At 40.2% G+C, this 21,521-nt stretch overlaps 1 protein-coding gene across 2 annotated transcripts; it reads left to right on the top strand.

Moving 5' to 3' along the window:
- The first annotated feature begins 3,291 nt into the window (after positions 1-3,291).
- LOC147633278 (Leucine-rich repeat (LRR) family protein) lies at positions 3,292-8,054 on the top strand. Of its 2 annotated transcripts, none has more exons than XM_086806310.1 (6): positions 3,292-3,756; positions 4,039-4,249; positions 4,348-4,565; positions 4,675-5,287; positions 5,390-5,944; positions 7,194-8,054. In XM_086806310.1, the coding sequence occupies exons 2-6, from the start codon at positions 4,216-4,218 to the stop codon at positions 7,310-7,312; spliced, it is 1,539 nt and encodes a 512-aa protein (XP_086662436.1). In that variant the 5' UTR covers positions 3,292-3,756; positions 4,039-4,215; the 3' UTR covers positions 7,313-8,054. The 2 variants fall into 2 exon arrangements, with proteins under 2 accessions (XP_086662436.1, XP_086662435.1); XM_086806309.1 differs by having other exon boundaries at positions 3,293-3,756; positions 4,039-4,193.
- The last annotated feature ends 13,467 nt before the right edge of the window (positions 8,055-21,521 follow it).

Genomic DNA, 21,521 nt, shown 5'->3' with positions numbered 1-21,521 from the left:
CCTCGCCTACTTGGGATAAACCCATCTCAAGATTGACACCAAATGTTTGAAACATTATGGCATCGGACATGGTTTGACTCCTTCCTATGGAGCAAACCTTGAGGTTCTAGGTCCTGCTGCCACTCCTTAGTTGGAGCTATGCCTAAAAATAGGGCAATTGAACCCCTTGTTCATAAAATTTAAGGCGCTATTCATAGAGCGTGTTGGTGAATCCAAAGTTTGGAGGAGGACCATTGGCAACTCATGTTTCTAGGTGTTCCACAGTTCTTCCATTCACATCTATGTTTCATTGGCTCATTTCTTTCCAAAGCTCCTCATTGGAGGTGGATCCAAAGGAGTCTAGCCTTCTTAATTGAGAAGCACTTTGGTGAGTGTACTGGTCATTTGCTGGGATTAAAGGCTTGGTGGGTTTGAGGAGGTCCTGATGCATTGCAATAAGTGTATTATCGTTTCCAATAATTAGTCATCAGGTTCAAAGGTCACTGTGTTCTTAATCTTAATTAAGGTTATGTTATAACTAATTAAGTGTTTTTTGATTGTTTTTAGATTTAGCATGCTTCTACTCTCCCAATTCCACAATGTATAAATAATTTATAAAATGCATGAACTAAAATTGATAATTTCACTGTAATTCAGCCTAATGGAGCTCAGTTCTCGAAGTGGATTTCACTTCTAATCACAATTGTTGAGCTAATTCTTAGATGAAAGAAATGAAATCTAAGCCTCTTGGGCTCCAATTGCGAATCACCAAAAAACTAGGATTTTACCTTATCAATAGATAAACATAGAATGTCTTAATGTAAATTAAACTCCAAATGGAAATCAAAAGCAACAAACAAACACATCCAAGGCTCTAAAACCGTATGTTTTTCGGAGTGTGACCTCCTAACCAACACCATGCAATATTAGGTGATCCTAATAGCTTGGAATGGACGAAAAAATAAAGATAAGGCCTCGTAGTAGCCGGCACCAAATATGTTCAAGTCAAGAGCTTACCTTATCCCTTGCTAAAACATGTGTTGTTAGGTCTTGCCTTCGAGCTATAAATGCAACTTCCCATTATGGGTGTGTGTTGCATCCTCACTCTATTGTCACATCAGAATGCTCTTTTGCTAAAGGCGTGAATAGAGAGTTCTTAATGCCTAGATGGATGCAAGAAGAGATATTCCTTTACGTTGGTTATCTCTCACAAAAGGCAAGAAAAGAAGAAGCTAATGTAAGAGGGAAACCTATAATCACACCTATCCAAACAAGCATCCATCAATCAAGTAAGAATATAATAGCATAAGAAGAGGGAAGGAGGAGAGCTCACAAGAAAAGTATTACAAGGGAATGATTGTCCATTCTTTATTGTAAAAAATAACTTATATAAAAGTGACTAGTTTTCACACTAGGCCGACCAAACTTAAAAATAATTCGGCCTCTATTATTAGTCTTAAGCAACTAGTACCTTAAGTTTATAGACTATTACAAGGGAATGATTATCCATTCCTTATTGTAAAAAATTACATATACATACAAGTGACTAGTTTTCACACCAGGCCGACCAAACTTAAAAATCATCCAGCCTCTATTATTAGTCCTAAGCAACTAGTACCCTAAGTTCATAGACTTTCCCTATTTGACATTTAGCACATAGTAAGGCTGCTTTATACGTTCTAGCACTGTCTTATAATAGTTAAGTGTTCATTCTTGTATGGGTAAGATGGCAAAATGCCTTACGATAGGTTGGGTGGGCGAAACCATGTTAACCAATGGAGTGCTTAACACTTATGGTCGTTGATGGTGGACAATGTTGGTGGATAATCGTAATTGAACACGAAACATCATATGTTTTGAGGTCGTTTAGTCAAAGCACCTTACGGGCCTAGCCAGTTGAGTAGGGTGAAATTGATGATTTTTGCACAAGTTCTAATTTGGCCTTTCTTGTTTTGGCAATATATCTAACAACCTACAAAGATATGTATTTGTGTTGAAACATTAAGATTAGCCAAACCTAGGGTCTTAGCTTTGGATTTTCTTATAGGCCTTTCAACTTAGTTCTCTCTAGTATTGTACCTCTTAGCTAAAAACATAGAATCTCAATTTCTGCATTCATGTGATAGGTTGCAAAAGTTCAAACTTGGTTGGAGAATGTTCTTTCTTGTTTTGAAAGTTGAATTCATGTGACAAAGAACCAATTGCAATGCATAAAGAAGGCAGAGCTCGTTGCATTATTAATTCTTTATTCTTTCTATTACATATTAACCATGGACAACCAAGGTACATGGAGAGGAGAGAAAAGAGAAATCCTAGATTTCTAAAAAATAAGAGGAAAAAATCCCTTTGATTGGTATTATCTATCAACATGTGCTGTTACAGTTTTTGACCCTTTGTATTTCGACTTCCATTGTTATCCCTTCGATTGCTATTATTTATCAACATGTGCTGGAACCAACTGCAATGCATAAAGAAGGCAGAGCTCGTTGCATTATAAATTCTTTATTCTATCTATTACATATTAACCATGGACAACCAAGGTACATGGAGAGGAGAGAAAAGAGAAATCCTAGATTTCTAAAAAATAGGAGGAAAAAATCCCTTTGATTGGTATTATCTATCAACATGTGCTGTTACAGTTTTTGACCCTTTGTATTTCGACTTCCATTGTTATCCCTTCGATTGCTATTATTTATCAACATGTGCTGTTACAGTTTTTGACCCTTTGTATTCAGGCCTCCATTCTTGAGTTTTGCATCTTAATGTCTTTTACATACCTCAACAACAAGCAACAACAAGCAGGTTGAGTACTAGTCAACTAGCATGGTTGCCTTTAAACTTTACCCCCCACAAAGCTGCTTGATGCCTTTGTCCTCCTTCACAAAACGACCCTTCACGCGACGAGAGAGAGAGAGAGAGAGAGAGAGAGAGAGAGAGAGAGAGAGAGAGAGAGAGAGAGAGAGAGAGAGAGAGAGAGAGAATGGCCTGCAGGCGTTGTCGCCTATCAACATGTGCTGTTACAGTTTTTGACCCTTTGTATTCCGACTTCCATTGTTATCCCTGTGCTGTTACAGTTTTTGACCCTTTGTATTCAGGCTTCCATTCCTGAGTTTTGCATCTTAATGTCTTTTACATACCTCAACAACAAGTTTTTGACCCTTTGTATTCCGACTTCCATTGTTATCCCTTTGCTGTTTACAGTTTTTGACCCTTTGTATTCAGGCTTCCATTCCTGAGTTTTGCATCTTAATGTCTTTTACATACCTCAACAACAAGTTTTTGACCCTTTGTATTCCGACTTCCATTGTTATCCCTGTGCTGTTACAGATTTTGACCCTTTGTATTCAGGCTTCCATTCCTGAGTTTTGCATCTTAATGTCTTTTACATACCTCAACAACAAGCTGGTTGAGTACTAGTCAACTAGCATGGTTGCCTTTAAACTAAGCTGCTTGATGCCTTTGTCCTCCTCCACAACGACCCTTTCACGACGAGAGAGAGAGAGAGAGAGAGAGAGAGAGAGAGAGAGAGATAATGGCCTGCAGGCGTTGTCACAGGCAGCACATGGAGCTTGGCGAGGGATCAACGAAGGCTTCGTGTGGCGGGATCGGGCTCTCCAGGCTTGCAAATATGTGCCTGAAGGCAGCCTGTGAAAGCAGGGAAAGCGTCCAAGCCTGGCGAAGGCAGAAACGAACCCTAGAACGCTTGCCGTCGCATTTGGCACACCCCCTCTTCCACCGCCTGCTCCAAGCTGGACTCCTCAACGCCCCCTTGCTTGAGTAAGATTTTTGCCTTTCTGCTTCCATTTCTTCAGTTGTATTTCTAAGTTGGAGTAGGGTTGTTTTGCATTTTTTCTTTCCATTCCCTAGATCTCTCAGTGAATTTTGTCAGTCCAAATCTTGTTGTTTTGCTTTTTTGCCTTTTGCTTCCCATTCTCTAGATCTCTCAGTTGTTTATGTCAGTGCAAATCTTATTCTAGCGCCCTGGGGTTCCATGTCTCTTCCAAGAATATTGCCCACATGAGGGTACTGACACAAGTGTTGTTATTTTATCGTCAAAAGGCTCTTTCAGTACAGCGTGGAGGAGGTTAGAGTGTGTGATGAAACCTCTGTGGATGCCGAGTGGACAGCTTATTTTAGGGGTTTTCATTGTTTGCGGGTTATCGATGCTGCCAATTGCAGATCTATCTCAAACTTTGCCATATCACAACTGAAAGGCATGCCATCTCAAACTTTTCAATGCCACAGGGTTCAAATCATATGCTTTTTGAAGGCACGTGCCATCTAGGCTGACACAATTAGAATGTGTTTGCTGCCTATGAGCCCCAGCAAATGCGGGTTACAACAATTCTGATTATGTCATGGTTTCAGGACTGGAGACCTTGGAAGAGCTAAACATATCGTGTTGCCCTAAGATCACTGATGAAGGTTTGGGACATTTGGTGTCCTTAACTAGCCTCAAGAAACTGGGATTGTCGGAGACTAGAGTCACAGAAAAAGGCCTTACCTGTCTTTTTGTTCTCAAAGGTCTCACATCGTTGGATCTGGGTGGGCTGCCGGTGACGGATTCGATACTCTTGTCTCTGCTTGTAAGGTTCTCTAAGAACTTGTGATGTATATCAACAAGGTTTTGTGTCTACATGTGCCCCATTGACGAGAGATCATATAATAACTTGGTCTTATTTTGATAATTTGCAGGCCTTGAGTTGGTTACAGAATCTTGATATATGGGGCAGTAGAGTCTCTGACCAGGGAGTGCTACATTTAAAAGGATTCTCTCATTTACAGCACCTCAACTTGGCATGGACAGGAGTTACTCGGGTTCCGCCTTTGCAATCTCTTAAGCACCTTAATATGGCAAACTGCACCATCTCGTCCATCTTTGAGGACTGGGAGGGGCTTGATGGGCCACTTGAGGAGATTTATTTGTCAGGAGCAAATATCCTAGATTCTTCAGAAGTATTGGCTGGTCGGTGGGCAAGTAATGTGTCGGTTATTGATCTATCCTCATCTGATCTGAAAGACTTTGTAGTGTTGGGCGGGATGAGGAAGCTCGAGGTTGTGGATTTGAGCGGGACAAAGCTACCAGAGTTGGCAATGCAGACGATTGCAGAGATAGGCTACAATTTGAAGCAGCTTGATTTGAGTGGCTGCAAGGTGAGCTCAGAAGGAGTAGGGGTTCTAGCAGGTCATGTACCGAAACTCCAGCAGATAGTATTGAGTGGCACCTGGGTGGACGATTCTGTGTTTGTGTATTTGCAGCTTATGCCTGCCTTAAGGATGATTGATCTCAGCTACACAAACATCAAAGGTGACGCTCTTTAGCATACTCTGAAGCATCAACACATGTTCTAGTCGGGGTTCAGCTCTTGAGTAACGGAGTCCATTTGTGATGGGTTTGCTTGTAATGCAGGATCAATTACAGAGGCAGGTGGAAAGGTCTCAAAGTTGTCATCATTTGCAGCCATTGAATATCTGCATTCCTTGACGATGCTGAACCTCTGTAACACCCTCATCTCTGATAAAGCCTGTCTTGGGCTTTCATGCCTCCTGGAGCTGACGCACCTGCATTTACGAAGCGAGTTGTTGTCGGATTCTTCATTGCACTTCCTATCATCTCTCAAGAAGCTTATTTCTCTTAGCATTGAAGGGGCAATGCTGACAGATTCTGGGGTGTTGAGCTTCAAGCCCCCTCCGCTCTTGAAGGAGCTCTCTCTTTTGGACTGCTGGCTTCTCACACAAAAAGGGATTCTTCAATTTTGTGAGGCTCATAGAGGCCTTATAATAAGACATGGGCTTTTATCAGGCGATTCTGGGTCCTTGAATGGCATCTTAGTCAAGGACTCAAAAATTAAGGGAACTCCAAACTCTCAGAGAATAAAATCTGGTAAAACAAAGTCCCCTTCAAGATGGAATGCACAACCCATGGATCACCAGAAGAGGACTGAAAGTTCGGCAATGCGTGCTGGTACGATCCTATGAACAGTTGGGCTTTAAGTTTTAACACCTTTCCACATTTTTTTTCTGCCTTGTTCATCTGTACTATGCTTTTTTGCTTGTAGCTTACTTTTTTGTTTATCCCGGTAGAGATCCACACTGCTCCTCTCCAAGCTCGACACCCCCCCCCTCCCGGAGCAGGGAGATACCCGAAGGTGTCAGAAGGACCTTGATGTCCATTGGTTGAGGCCAGTGGGATTTGAACTGGAGACCTTCTGCTCAAGGTTTCTAATATTGGCCAACTTGCCTATGAAGCCATGGACTGCTTGTAGCTTTCTTAATACACACACCTGATTTATGTTAGGAGTGAGCATTGATTTTTGACGCCCTGCTTCAGTGTCAAGTTTAAGGTGAAATTTCCAAGGTCCCCCACCCCTGCCTGCGCATCACGAAGTAGTTATAAAACTGAATGGGCTTGTGCTAGCCTGGAACACGGGGTTTTTTGGCAATTGCGATGCAACTCTAGTTGGTGCATTGGAACACTCTGCTGGCTGCCCCTCCACGGTTCCCATGTTCTCAAGAATCTGCTTCAACCACATGATGGCCTTTCATGCAGCTTCCGGCCAGTGAGACACATCAATCAGTTAAGGCTTTTGCTGAACGGGAGATGATACCATGGTTTTGAGACTACATAGTACTCTCCTTGCAAAATCCATCAAACCCTTCCCTCTTTCCCTGCTTAGTGTAAGTGGACTGTCCTTGTGATTAAAGTACACCTTTGTGTCCCTATATTTGCTAGAAGTTTTTACTGTGAGGTTACATGAGGGTAGCATACATGCTATACCAGAGGATTGCCTATCTTTGTGATTAGTTATGCATATTAAGCTTGTGGATGATATATGGTGCATTTCTATATGTTTGAAACAGGCAGACTAGGGATTAATGTTAACCAGTTTATACCTCTTAGCCACAGCTCCGCTGGGGAGCACCCCCAAGCTTGAGGCAAGACCAAGGCTCCTCACTCTGCCCTAGCATCCGGTACAACCAGAGCCCACCCTCCTTTTGTAAGGCTTGAGCATAGCAATGGCCTTATCTGGGTCCTGGTTCCCTGGACTTTCACTGGTTGGAATGCCTACTAGTGAGCCTATGTTTTGCTTATATAGTTTCTAGGCAGGAGACTGGAGTGTGCTTAATGGAAGGTCACTTATAATGTATTTATGCAAATCAAGCCCATTTTTGTTTGAGAATTAGTTTCTGAAATTGTTTTCGTTTCATGACAGATGAACGGATCAGATACACAAGAGCAGATCTGCTTGGCCTGCGTGACTCCGAACATTACAGTCAACAACTGTTAAGTGTTGATCTCAGCAAAGTGCCTCCGGGGTTGTCAAGTATTTAACCACTCTCTGGGTTGTTCAGTGTTGAGAACATGTAGCTGGATAGCTGTTTGCAGAGAGAGAGAGAGAGAGAGAGAGAGAGAGAGAGAAGAAAGAAAGAAAGATTTTATTAACGTCTTCCAAAAGACCGAACTCGGCCTATGAGACAAATCGGTGTACCTGTATGGGGTATCCTCTGTCATCCCAACAAAATGAAAAAGTACTGAACTAAAAAGCTGAATCTGGGTGTGCAATAAGTACAATGAGTGGTGAAGGGGATGGAGCTCTACTACTAGGAGAATGCAAAGCTATATGCATGGAGTATACAATCATGATATGCAACCTAGCTAGCTCCATCCTGTACCATACTGGGGGTATAAAATGCTATACATCAATGAAGGGGGTGTCCACAGCTCCCTGAAGAACATGCCTGGGTGTGCTTTGAAGCGAGCCAGTCGCTCCGCACCCTCTCTGTGAAATTGAGCTCTAATCTCTGTCATCTGTCTCTGGTATAGGCGTGGTGTCCGAAAGCCAGGTGTCCTCTGTCTCCTGCGCGCTCTGAGTATCTCTGCTCTCTGGAGAGAGAGAGAGAGCGCTATCCTTGTGGGTTCATTATGGCTGAGTCTGCCCTGCATCTTCGGAGGTTTCATAGAAACTCAATATGAAGGGCTTTGTGCGAGTATATGCTCTTATGTGTGTGTGTGTGTGTGGAGTGCGTTTGTGAGAGCATGCTTATTCTTTCTATCTTTAGTGGTGCATTTGCCATATCCACTATTTATTTGTTGTACTAATTCTTTCTATTTGCTACTTCCCTTAGTTCTAGGGTTCATTATGGCTGAGGCTGCCCTGCATCTCCGGAGGTTTGATAGAAACTCAATACGAAGGGCTTTGTGTGAATATATGCTCTTATGTGTGTGTGTGTGTGTGGGGAGTGCGTGTGTGAGAGCATATCTTGATACAAAGTTCTACACCCACTATTGGGCATTGATGACGTTAGTGGGGATGTCGTAGTATCTAGTCCATACTATGCATAATGGAGTTGATAGTTATATAGTATTGTGGGTTGGCTACCATGAGTATATAACATGCACGTTCCCAAAAGGTGAATCTGGGCATGTTTTTGGATTCATCTAGGTATATAACATTACCACTTCACACCACCCACACGATAGGAGTTGGGGATTGTCCTTAGTCATGTTTATAGCAAAATAATTTATTGCTCCAACATGACAATGCCGACATGGTTTGGCACATCAATTTTCCATTTATTAAGGCCCTTGAAAGGAAGAAAAGCAGTTGCCAATTAGAGAAGCTTACATTGGCTTTTCCAAGTTGACGCCAAGTGTTGTAACCTTCCACACAGCTAGATGGCCACTAGGGCAAGTGCTCTGCCATGATTGTTTTTTCACTCATTTGAAACTAGCTGTTTTTGCCCAAAATGGCAAGGCCTTTTTACAACAAGAGAACAATTTCAAGGGCTTGACTTTGTTAGAGAGAGAGCCGCTTGCAAATACCTCTGGTAAAGTAGAAAACCATAGTAGATGTGAAGTGAAAAACGAGGAAACAAGGGGTCTGTGAAATAAAATTTATTAACGTGGGGGGGGGGTGTTTTTTTGGAGTTGGCTTGAAATTTGAAAGAACAACGCATGTACGTGCCATTGCTTGCACACAGAAGACTCGAACCCATTACCTTGGGACTCTCGAGTGATTTCCTTATTACTGAACTAACTCATAATTGGCAATGTGTAATATTTTAATTCAATAGGTGGCCAAAAATCCAATTCAATACATAATTATGTCTCAACTAGTTGAATACGCATGGAGGGAATTCAGAAAGCTATTACTACTTGCAGAAAAAACTCATTTGCACGTCATGCATAAAACATGTGTATTGGGTGCATGTTTTGTCAACTTTTATGCATCTATAATTTGGAGAAAGTAGTCTCTTAAGTAGAGTAGGTTGTAGAAACATAGGCTCAAATCATATTCTTTGAAGTCCCTTTTCGATCAACCTTTGGATTCAAGATGACCTAGAGATGTTAATGAGAAAAACAGGTCTATGTAGTGATCATGCAAATCGTCTCCTGCAAGTGTACATACTCCAAAAATGAAAACAATTCCTAGTATGTAACAAAAATAGTAGAAGCTAATAGTCAAGATGTCTTGTAAATAAGAACTGTTGAAGATAGAATCAATAGAAGCTCACGTGATATTGCAGTTGTATTTTGGCTATGCCTCCGAAGGTGATGGATAACTAGATAGCTCTTTCATAAAAGACTGAGTTTAATTCTAGAGAGGTATTACCCATTTGTTAATGTATCCCCTCAGCTAATCAAATGTAATCCAACTAGATAATTCGTAAGGGCTCTTCTTACTTCCTCTAAATGGAAATGATATACTATGGCTTAAGTTCTTTTTCCTAATTGACTTGCATTATAGTGAATATACAATTAATATGAAATTTAGATGATTAGAAATGCTCCTATCAAACCTTATGTCCATTGAATGCCTACATGTGGCAAAGGCTATCATGACATGTAAGAAGATTATTCTTCATTTATATAATGAATATATGTTACACACCAAACCTTGACTCATTGAATTTGGGGCTATCATTAGGCTGTGTCATCCCATAAACCAAGATTAGGTACATAGTCATTTCTATAATGTTCATTACATTGAATTTGATTGGTGCATGGATGTGAATAGTGTATTTTAATTGAGGCTTGGTTCATTATATCAAAATTCTTCGCATTGCACTTGCAGAAGAGATCTTCCAACATTACGATGCCTTTTTACATTGCCCCTACTAGATTGATAGAGATAGTGTATGTAAATATTAGCCTCAACAAATTTGTCACCTTATTCTAGCCTTTCCTTCAAATCCCCTTGAAGAACTTTTTACATTACTTGATGTGTTTCTCACCTTGTGCCCAAATGTTGTAAACCTTATCTAGTACTTTTATGTATGATGTAAGATCTCCTTTCATGTGGGATTTTTTGATGTGTATGTGTCTTGTTTTCAGATTATAGTAATGAGGTCAATTCAATTGCTTATTTCTCATCACCACATTCTTAGAGTTATTTTAGGAATGTGTTCACTTCCAAAAAATAAAGAGATTTGAAAGTCTTCTCTCTCTTGCATCTTTTTATATAAATCCCCCAAGGCTTGTTAATCTATTACTCCTTCATTATCCATGTGAAGTGATGATGACTATGTTTTGCATTGAAAGCTTTGAAGTGGACTTCTTTCTCAAGTCATAATGCCTTAATTGTTACTTGCCATAGCTTCAAGATTAGAACCTTTATTAAAGTTTGTACTCGAGAAATTTGAGAACCCTGTGATGGAAAAAATATTTTAGCCTAAAAAATAAGCTCAAATTTTAATTTATATGATTAAGGAAGTGATTGAGAAAGTAATGATAATCAAATCTCTTTATTATGCATTTATGTTGGATTAGAGGCCTTTTTGCTTTTCATAACACAATCATATCGAGTTACAAGCATAACCAAGTTCCAATTCATATTTTTTTATCATCCCACCATTCTTTATGTAGTTGTGAAATTCTTTTAAACAAGGGAGGAAGCAAAGATAAAGGGGATATTGCTAACCGAGTAGGAGGTTACATTTTGTAGTTCACATGGCCTTGAGAATCTCCACTAATTGAGGGTAAGTAGCTAAGCAATTATTAAGTCTTTGAGTAGGTTTTAGCTTCCATTAGTCACAAATCAATTTCTTGCACATACAAGGGAGTACACTAATTTAACCAAAATGTAATCTTCTTCTTGTGTAAAATACTCATATGAAAGTGTTGGAACAAGAAAGATGTAATGCGGAGAAGGAAAACATTAAAACACCACATAAAGCAAATTTGAGACTCAACCAACTCTTTGCAATTTCATGTGTTAATAGTGATGAAAACAAGAGCTTATCATAAAGTTTGCTTGTTGAACTCTTTGGATGAGAGGATTGCTTATTTTCCATGAGGGTTTGCCCTCTTGGACCTTTTGCCATATTGGGAGAACTACCCATGTTCCAAGGTAGTAGAGTAAGCACCTAGTAATGGAGAGAATACAAGAGAGGATTCTTGGACCCCTTTTCCAAATTAGGGAAACTATGTTCCATGGTAAGCACCTAGTAATGTAATGGAGCATATAGAAGAGATGGTATGGTTTGTGTGTGTGTGTGTGTGTGTGCGAGAGAGAGAGAGAGAGAGAGGATTGCTTATTTTTCCATGAGGAAATGCAACTTTCCTATGTGGGTGCGCTAGCTCCTCCGTTGTGTCCTCACTTCATTGTAACATGAGAATACTCCTGTTGATGGGATAAAGGTAGAGCTTTCTATGCCTAGATGGAGGCAAAAAGAGATGGTCATTCACGATGGTTCTGTCTCACAAAAGGAGGGGGATGAAGATGAAGCTTATGCAAGCAAAAAGCCTACAACCAATCCTATGTAGCAAGCATCCATCGAACATACAAGATTCAATAGCATACATGCAAACAAGAAGAGGGAAGAGGAGAGATCATAAGTATTCTATTGCAAGAGAATCATTATCTATTACTTATTGCAAGAAGAGGGAAGAGGAGAGATCATAAGTACTCTATTTTCGAAGAGAATCATTATCTATTACTTATTGCAAGAAGAGGGAAGAGGAGAGATCATAAGTATTCTATTTTGTTTGCGAGAGAATCATCATCTATTACTTATTGTAAAAAATGACTTATATATGCGTGACTAGTTTTCACACTAGGCCAGCCAAACTCAAAAACGGTTTGGTCTCTAATACCAGTCTCTTAAGAGGGTATGTACACGAAGTTCTTAGATTTTTCCTATTTTTTTTATTTGACATTAAGCACAAGATAAGGCCACTGTATATGTTCCAGCATGGTCTTACAAAAGATAAGTGTGTCCATTGAGTGAATAAGATGGCAAAGTGCCTTATGGTAGGTCAAGTATGTGAAACCATGTTAGTTAACATAACCACCTTCCTAATAGTGACCGCATCCTCGTGTCACCCAAGTTGGTGGTGAAGTTGCTATGTGTGGACAATCTAAGATATGCCATAAAGTTCGTGTGTGAGGTTAAGTGGTATGGTTTGGGATCAGTTTGTAGTAGTCGGATGATGCAGGGGGCATAAATGGATGGGACCCTTTAAAATTAGGTAGTTGGTAGAAATGGTCCGCACTCTATGATTGGCAAAATTAGTGCTAGGACCAATATGGAATGATTTATGACGGTCCATATATTCTTGGATATTGTATCCCAAACTCATAGCATGATGCCTAGAGATTGGGCTTCTTCGTGGTAAATGCATTGAAGCTATTTGGAGGTACCTATAAGGTCAAGGATTCCCCAGGCAATGTCTCATACTATGGGCCAGACTTGTGCTCGCCATGCTTCCTCCATCCATTTGGAGGGTTAGGGTTGAGACAAGGTTAGTTGCAAGTGAATGTGTTTGTGTGTGCTGTGAGATATAGGATATGAAAAAATTATGATGCTCATAGTAAAATATGCAGGCGATGTGCATGGGCAATGGGTGGAAGGTGTGCCCCTACATGAGGACTCCTCCAACTGGAGGATTTTTCCAACCCAACTGCTTTCTTTGACTCTCTTTGTTGTTGTCTTTGACATTTTCTTGACATCCTTTTTCTTAGGAAGTTAAGATCATTAGATTATTAGTGTGTGGTGGCAACTAATTTTACCCATAACTACACAATGGGTGATCTTTGTGGCTCGAGGGATTTGCGTTAGTGAGCACAAGCTATAGAGGCAATGATGGATCAATTGTACTGGGAGTGAAGAAGTGGGTCATACCATGAGGCATGCTTGCACCCACCATGTCCCTCTAGAAACATACATAGATGGCTGTCAACAACAAGATGAGGCTTAATGAAGATGCTTGAGATATTGATGCCTATTGATATGTCTACGAGATACAGTGTGTAGGTGTCATCGTGCATGGGCATTGGACAAAAGGTGGGCCTGTGTAGAAACCTCCTTCTGGTGAAAAATCTAATACATTACTTTCTTGGACACCCCTATAGTTCTCATAGCTTCCCTAGTAGCATTCGTGTGGATATAGTTCATCTGTTTGAGCAGCATGCATTATATATGGGGGTAGGTAGTGATGACTTTACTGAGGCGAGGCCTTGTAGAGAGGCAGGATTATGCACATGGATTTTGAGTGATTTGTATTTGATATAGATATTTTCTTAGATCCAGTGATTATGGAGGTTGACCTATTAGGGGATATGGTTCATATATGGGCACCATATATGAACCATATATGGGCACCATATATTAGGGGATATGGTTCATATATGGGCACCATTGATGGAGACAAACCATGTCTATGATGATGGATCCAGTGATTATGGAGGTTGACCTATTAGGGGATATGGTTCATATATGGGCACCATTGATGGAGACAAACCATGTCTATGATCATAGTAGCCAGGAGTTTCATAAAAAAGGTTTTTGAAACGCGTTTCGAAACGTTTCATTGCCCGACCCAAAAGTATGAAACGGGAGGGGTACCTGGGGGGAGGGGGGGGAGACCCAACAATAGGGACCCTCAACAAGTTTCATATCAGTTTATAAGACTGCAAACAAACAACATGTCACCTTGATCTTATAGACTTAAAAATGTGTAAATAAAAGCAAGACATTGCAATTTGAAATTTGATTTACGAATCACGATATCATATCAATATTTGACATCATGATTCATGACATGCCAACCTTGGCCCCTGGATACCGAATTTAACAACTTACAAGTAACCAAATGACAATAAGATTGTCTAAATAGTAAAGACCAAAGAGTGGCAATCCATAAAATCATAAATGTGACATGAGCCATGGGCCATGGCCAAAGCAGCTGAGAGTCTGGCACATGTGACACATGTGGTACATAAAAAAACCGACATAAAAGATAATAGCTACAACTGTCAACAATGTCTAATGTCAACATGAGACATGAGTCATGACCATAAATCATAAATGAAGCTGTAAAAAAACGAGAATGACTAAGTAGATACTAGACTCTAGAAGCCTAGTCATCCTCCTCTGCATCATCTAACTCAATATCCTCATCCTGAGAGAGAGAGAGAGAGAGAGAGAGAGAGTCTTGAGAGAGAGAGAAAGCTAGAGGGGAGAGAGAGAGAGAGAGAGAGAGAGAGAGAGAGAGAGAGAGAGAGAGAGAGAGAGGTAAAACTTGCTAGTTGCAAGGCTGTAGCAAACACGCACGCACGCTCTCTCTCTCTCTGTGAAACTCGCACGTAAGCTCTCTCTCTGTGAAACGCGTGCGCAAGGCTGAAAAAGGCCCAAATTTTGAGCCGTACGTTTTCAAACGGCAAAATCTCCAATTTTGACATTAAAAAAAAATAAGCATAAAAAACTTGTTTCAAATTTAACGAAACGTTTCGAAACGTTTCGTACTTCAGTGGGGATGCGAAACGCGTTTCATTGCTACTATGTCTATGATGATGACTTTAGATACTATGAGGATGACATGGTTAGTTACTTGATGAATGATGCTACTTTTTTCTCATGTGTGGTTTCCTTGTTTTAGCATTCAATGTGATGATCCTATTGATCATGCTTATGCTATTGATAGTCATACACATATAGATGGTCTTGCACATGAGGATACATTACAAGGTATATAGATCATGCTCATACATATGATGATGCAGATATGATGATGCAGTGGACCATGTCTCGGATGGTTCGAGTGATGTTAAATGGGACGTCATCATTTTCTTTTGCATGATACTAATTATGAGCTATGTTCAATTGGCCCCCACATGGATGTCGTCATGACCCTATGTTCTTTGGACATGAGACATTTATCTTTGGATGCATTATATGCCACTTGGGATGTATGGTGCTTGATTATGTGGCATATCTTGTGGTTGCACATATTGGTTTTTGGCCTACACGACGGTGATTTATTTGTGCTAAGACCACTTGATTGAGTTATGGGTTTATTTGGTGGATACCTTGGATACCAGATTCACATATAGTCAAAGGACAAGCTTGTGAGATTTCCCTTCAACTCGGGAGCTATTACTATATTATTTTTAGACGTTTGTGATGTGTACCGTGTCTATCCATTTGACTCGGGAGGATATATAGCTAGCCTCATCATCGATGACGATTCTCTACATTTCACTAGTCTCATTATCGATCATGGGTCTCTAAATTTTGCTAGCCTTATCATCGACGATGGTTCTCTATAGTTTTCATTTGATCCACGTCATCATGGAGCCACTATCTTGGAGTTTGCATGGCTTGGATTTCCCTTTGATCCACGTGGTTGCATAGTTAGCCTCGTCTTCGTTACTATTCTTTCCATTTGATCTCGGGGGTTTTGCAACTTTGGTTCAATCCACGTTTAGCACTTTGGTATTTTATTTGGCCCTAGCATTGATATACCTAGTTGTGATTTTTGGCTTTTGTATATAGCTATTTGTATATATACGACCACCCTTCAGTTTCGAGGGCAAAATCATTATAGGAGGGGATGGTTTGTAATGTGGTGATTTTAGGTGCAGATGCACATGGGGTAGGGGCCAGACACATGGGCCTTGGGAATATAAAAGGCATATGTCTTTTGTATTTAGTACTTTAGCACCTCATTATCTTTTTGACATATTGTACATTGTCACATTTCTTGGAGCTTATGGCCCAAGCTTTCGTGGTGGTTGATTCATGGTAGTAGACTTTGTTTTCTGTAATAGAAGATATATTACTAAAAATTACTTTACAAATGGCCACATGGCTGCCATGTGATTCATGGCAAACTTTCTATGTTTAGGTACTACTCCTTATGATAAGTGTGACATGTGTGTACTCCATATGCTAATGAGTGCAATTTTTAAATCTCTCACTAGATCCCTTTCTTGCATGTGTGTGTGTGTGTGTGTGTGAGAGAGAGAGAGAGAGAGAGAGAGAGAGAGAGAGAGGGATCTCTCACTAGATCCCTTTCTTGCATGTGTGTGTGTGTGTGTGTGTGTGAGAGAGAGAGAGAGAGAGAGAGAGAGAGAGAGAGTCTATCTATCCCATGCTAAAGACACTAGGATATATATATATATATATATATATATATATATATATATATAGAGAGAGAGAGAGAGAGAGAGAGAGAGAGAGAGAGAGAGAGAGTCTATCTATCCCATGCTAAAGACACTAGGATATATATAGACGACACTAAAAATAGATATCTTTAAAATGTGAAAAGGAATAAAAAGTTCAAGCCAGTGGAGAGTAATAGTGTATACTAAAACACACACACACACACACACACACACACACACACACACACACTTATATCTCCTTACTTGCATTTCATATGAGGGTTTTTGAGCATCCACCAATTTGGATATTTGAAAGTAGGGACTAGGAGGGGATGGTTTGTAATGTGGTGATTGTTTTAGGTGTAGATGCACATGGGGGGGGGGGAGGAGGGGCAGGCACATGGGCCTGGGGACTACAAAAGGCATATGTCTTTTGTATTTAGTACTTTAGCACCTCATTATCTCTTTGACATATTGTACATTGTCACATTTCTTGGAGCTTATGGCCCAAGCTTTCGTGTTGATTCATGGTAGTAGACTTTTTTTTCCGTAATAGAAGATATATTATGATAAATTACTTTACAAATGGCCACATGGCTGCCATGTGATTCATGGCAGACTTTCTATGTTCAAGTACTGCTCCATATGATGAGTGGGACATGTGTGTACTGCATGCTAATGAGTGCAATTTTCAAATCTCTCACTAGATCCCTTTCTTGCATGTGTGTGTGTGAGAGAGAGAGAGAGAGAGAGAGAGAGAGAGAGAAGAGTGTGAGTTTATCTATCCCATGCTGGAGAGTAATAGTGTATTCTACAAAACACACACACACACACACACACACACACACACACACACACACACACACACTTATATCTCCTTACTTGCATTTCATATGAGGGTTTTTGAGCATCCACCAATTTGGATATTTGAAAGTAGGGACTAGTTGGCAAAGGTAAGAAATCTTGTACAAGATAAATGAATTTCCTCTTGCAAGGGCAAGGTAGATAGAGTCTAGAGAAAGAATTAGCGAAAGAAATTATATCAAGGAACGTTTTCTCTAAACTATAAGAGTATAAGACTTTGGCGATGCATCAACTAGTGTAAAATGAGATAAGCTCTTGCAACAACTACGTGCTTAAAGCAAAGGAAGTAGTCACAATACATGGATGTACCTTGTGGTATACTACATCTTGAAAAAGTTAGGAAGGATAGAAGGTCTAGATCAAACCTTGTAAATCCTATGCAACTTGGTGGTGATCTTGTCAAGGTAGGGGTTGAGTTTGATCATGTCCATTGAGTACAATGTTGGACGGAGTGGATGCACACACTTATGATGCAAGGTTTGATTACAAAATTGAAGCTTGAACATTTGGATTGTTTATGCAATGTCATTTGGTTGCTTAGTAGTGCACTGCACTTCAAACCATAGCAACATGCAGAGTCATAGTTACATTGACTACAATGCCTCCTAGAGTGGGAATGAGGAATAGAAGATTTCTTTTTGGTCCCTCCCCATAATATGGGACCAGCTTAATTATACACTTCTTTGACTAATAAGAAGGTGTCACGTTAAAAAAATTAGTGGAGTGTACAAAACGTAGCTGAAATTTCCAAATCGTAATATTTTTGCTCTATTTATTTTAGCATCAATTGGAACCTTATGTAACAAATGGAACGCCCAAAAAACGTGAATTGTGAAGGCTCAAAGAATAAATATATGGTTATTGTGCAGGTGACGCACCTAATGTAATAACAAAGTTTGAGGACCTAACAATTCACTAATGGTGTACCATTACAAATTTGGGAGCATTTGCAAAGCATCAGAAAGCTCTCACCTTCTTGATTCTTAGAGTCTTGGGCTCAGGTACATGTCTCCTTTGCCATAGAGAGGGTGGCCTTGACCCAACACTCGTAGGGGCAGCAGCATTGCTAGCAACCATTGGCATAGATTGCAGCTTCATTTTGATGTTAGAAGAAGAGGAACCATACAACTTGGCATGAGAATCACAATGCTGCCAACACCCATCATCAAAGTTCAAACAATAGCTTAGAGGATCATAATGAAAGCTCGTTGATTGCTTAAAGTGATTAAGCTTTCTGACCTTTGCCCTTAACCTCCTTAGCAATTTCTTCAATTTAGCAGGTGCTCTGAAGAAGAGGAGGTCATTGGCTTCTACCCATGCATTGGACCCAACCTTTCTTCCCTTTTGCCCCCTTTCTTCTTCTTTCTTTTGATGGGCGTTTCTTGGCTCTTCACTGCTGAAGAGCAGCTTGGACTTCACAAAAGGAGCCTCCGCATTATTATTGTCATTATCTCTTAAGCTTGCTTTTCCACACAGGTAGCAGCCCAAGATGAAGGTGGCTGTTCTCTGCCTTTTGAGTTGAGGGGTTGCTGACCTTGCTTGAGGGTCCTCAACACAGCAAGAAGGAGAAGATGAAGAGGAATAGGAGGAGGAGGAGGAGGAGAAGGAGGAGGAGGAGGAGGAGGAGGGGGGAAAAGCTCTCTTGAAAAGGCTCCCAAAGGGGTCCTCCGATTCAGTTGCATTGCCTAATATTTTGCTGAAGAAAGACTGACAAACAAAGCTCAAGATACCTTCCATGTTGTGTGAGTCAGAGAAGCCCACTAGTACACGCTGCAAAACCAGAAAATCAGAGAAGCTTGGCAAAACAGAAGCACCCTACGTGAGCATATAGACGCTTACGCAGAACCTCCCATAACCATAGCCGCTACAGCAAGGAGATAGCTCCTCCAGAAAAACAGCAAAAGTTTGCAAGCAAGATCTTCTACGAAAGCCATGCCCTCTCTTCCAACATTTATTGTGTAGAGAAGAAGCAGGGTCGACGGCGGACATGGCAGGCCCACTTTTCACACCTTGAGTTTACTATTGGGTTGACTGATGACTCAGCGTTGAAAGAACAGGGTTGAGCGCTGACATGGCACTGCTGATAACTAATGTGCTGACTCAGCACTCCAGCTGTGTGGTGCCTCTTTTTGACAGGCGTTCGCTTTGGGTGCTGCCGTGGACCTGCCAGAACGACTGCTGACGTTGCCCTTTCGTCAGCTTTGGATCCCACTAAGCTAGCCGTTCCATCAAATTTGACCCCCCCCCCCCCCCCCCCCCCCCCCCCCCCCCCCCCCCCCAAGTTAACCATACAGATTCCTCCACATCCCAATTTTAACCATTTTTAAAAATGTCCAATTTTAACCATTTTTTTTGTCTCTATATGGAAAGGTCACTCGCTGTAATTTTTGTTTTTTGAGCTGAGGTGTAACACAACTTCAGAGTGCCGCCCTTAGACTCGAACAGAGACACGCTTTTTCTGTTAGCCTCATCGATCTTGTTTACCATGAGTGGTTTCACTTTTTTGGTGATGTAATGTCAGTGGTTGTAATCTCTTCAAATGGTAAAGTGACAGTGTCCATCGCAAGGCTAATCCACCCATACAATACTATTTTGTGAACTACATGATGGATTACCATCCCCTCAACTACAAACTTCTTGTGTGTGCACATAGACAACCTCTAAGATAACCTATGAATGCCAATAAAGGCAAGGTAATTTCAAGAATTTCTTATCATTCCAACAAACCTAGGAAAAGAAGTGGCACTTTTGTAAAATCTCCATGGAGAGGCCATGTAAGAGGGATTATGTGATGGCTTGGGTGAGGCTATTGAGAGTTAGGGCAAGTTGCAAGGGTTAACAAATGAGTTTTTTTTCTCTTTTTAAAGGGAAGGGGGGTGGGGGGGCATTTGTTAAGTGCGTGACAATTGGGTGTGCTCTACCATTTGTTGCAAGGGTGAACAAATGAGTTTTTTTAATCTCTTTTTAAAGGGAAGGGGGATGGGGGGGCATTTGTTAAGTGCGTGATGGAGAAATTTGAAGGTGTGACAATTGGGTGTGCTCTACCATTTCTTCTCATTCTGATTTCAGAATGAAAAATGGTAGGTTTTGGGCAGCACACAAAGCTTATAAATCATGATCGCCCTTCTATGAGAAAAAGTCTTACATGCATGAAAAGATTACAAGCACACATTTTTTAAACTTCTTAGTACCAAATTTTGCTTTTGACTAGCTTTTGCTCCTTTAATATAGAGTCACATTACTAGAACGATACTAATGTTTGTAATCCTTTTAAAATTTTGATTGTACTTTTGACCTCCACATTCGTCGCACCTACTTCTTGAAGATTATTGAGGACATTATCCATTATTGTACCAGATGTTTTGTCAGATTCCCATCATTGATGTAAGCTTACTTCAAAGTGTACACTAATTTTAGCTTCAAGTAGTTAATGACACCTTCATCCATCCATGTAAACTTGTTTAGAAATTAAAATAATGAGTTAATAATAAGATGGGCATAATATCTATATATCAAGAGTCTATGCTAGTTCTAAGCCTATATCAAGATAGGTACCTTATCTATATCAAGAGTTTATGCTACTTCCAAGTCTATATCAATACTCCTTTGCTACTAATAGTATACAACACAAAACATTGACACACTCGTCCATTTTATTGTCCAAGTTTGTTCACTAATATTGTGTCACCATCACTTTAAGATAGTGCATTACCTTACTAAGCCCATATTGAGAATGCACATTATAAATATGGTTAGTTTCACTCAATTGCCTTACTAAGCCCATATTGAGAATGACATATTGAGAATGGTGTTCTTGAGTATCATATCACATGATTTTATGATTGCCTTGTTTTTTGTAGGTAGATCAACATGAAAGACGTCTAAAGATGTGTCCAAATATGTACATTTTGATGAGAATTTCTATGTGTACCTTTGCACGAGCATGAATATATTTGAGAATTTCTATGTGTACCTTTGCACGAGCATGAATATATTTGAGAAAAAGTTAAAGGTAAAAGAAATGAAAAGGGACCACTACCGAAGTTAATCATTAAGTTCTATCAAGAGGAACAAAGTCATTCAACTAGCCCCCAAATGATGGAGCATCATAATGCAAAGGTATACTTTTTTTTCTACCAAAAACCACTTTCAAATGAGAATATTCGAAGTGTCAAAAAACATATCTAGATATTGCACATGCAGAAATATTTGGAGCTATAAAGGATCATGTCAAGGATTCCTATGATTATATTGCACACTCTCTCCATTGTCATGTTCTTGTAATAATAA

The sequence above is a fragment of the Cibotium barometz genome, chromosome 12 (assembly GCF_041138505.1).
Source record: "Cibotium barometz isolate CiBa-2024 chromosome 12, ASM4113850v1, whole genome shotgun sequence".
Lineage (NCBI taxonomy): Eukaryota > Viridiplantae > Streptophyta > Polypodiopsida > Cyatheales > Cibotiaceae > Cibotium > Cibotium barometz.
This window is presented reverse-complemented; position numbering and strand designations above follow the sequence as displayed.

What these genes read in the sequence shown, in the direction of transcription:
- LOC147633278 (XM_086806309.1), top strand. Translation starts at nt 3,512, where the DNA reads ATGGCCTGCAGGCGTTGTCACAGGCAGCACATGGAGCTTGGCGAGGGA. An exon ending in CGATACTCTTGTCTCTGCTT is followed by an intron (nt 4,566 to 4,674) that starts GTAAGGTTCTCT and finishes GATAATTTGCAG; the next exon opens with GCCTTGAGTTGGTTACAGAA. An exon ending in CAGCTACACAAACATCAAAG is followed by an intron (nt 5,288 to 5,389) that starts GTGACGCTCTTT and finishes CTTGTAATGCAG; the next exon opens with GATCAATTACAGAGGCAGGT.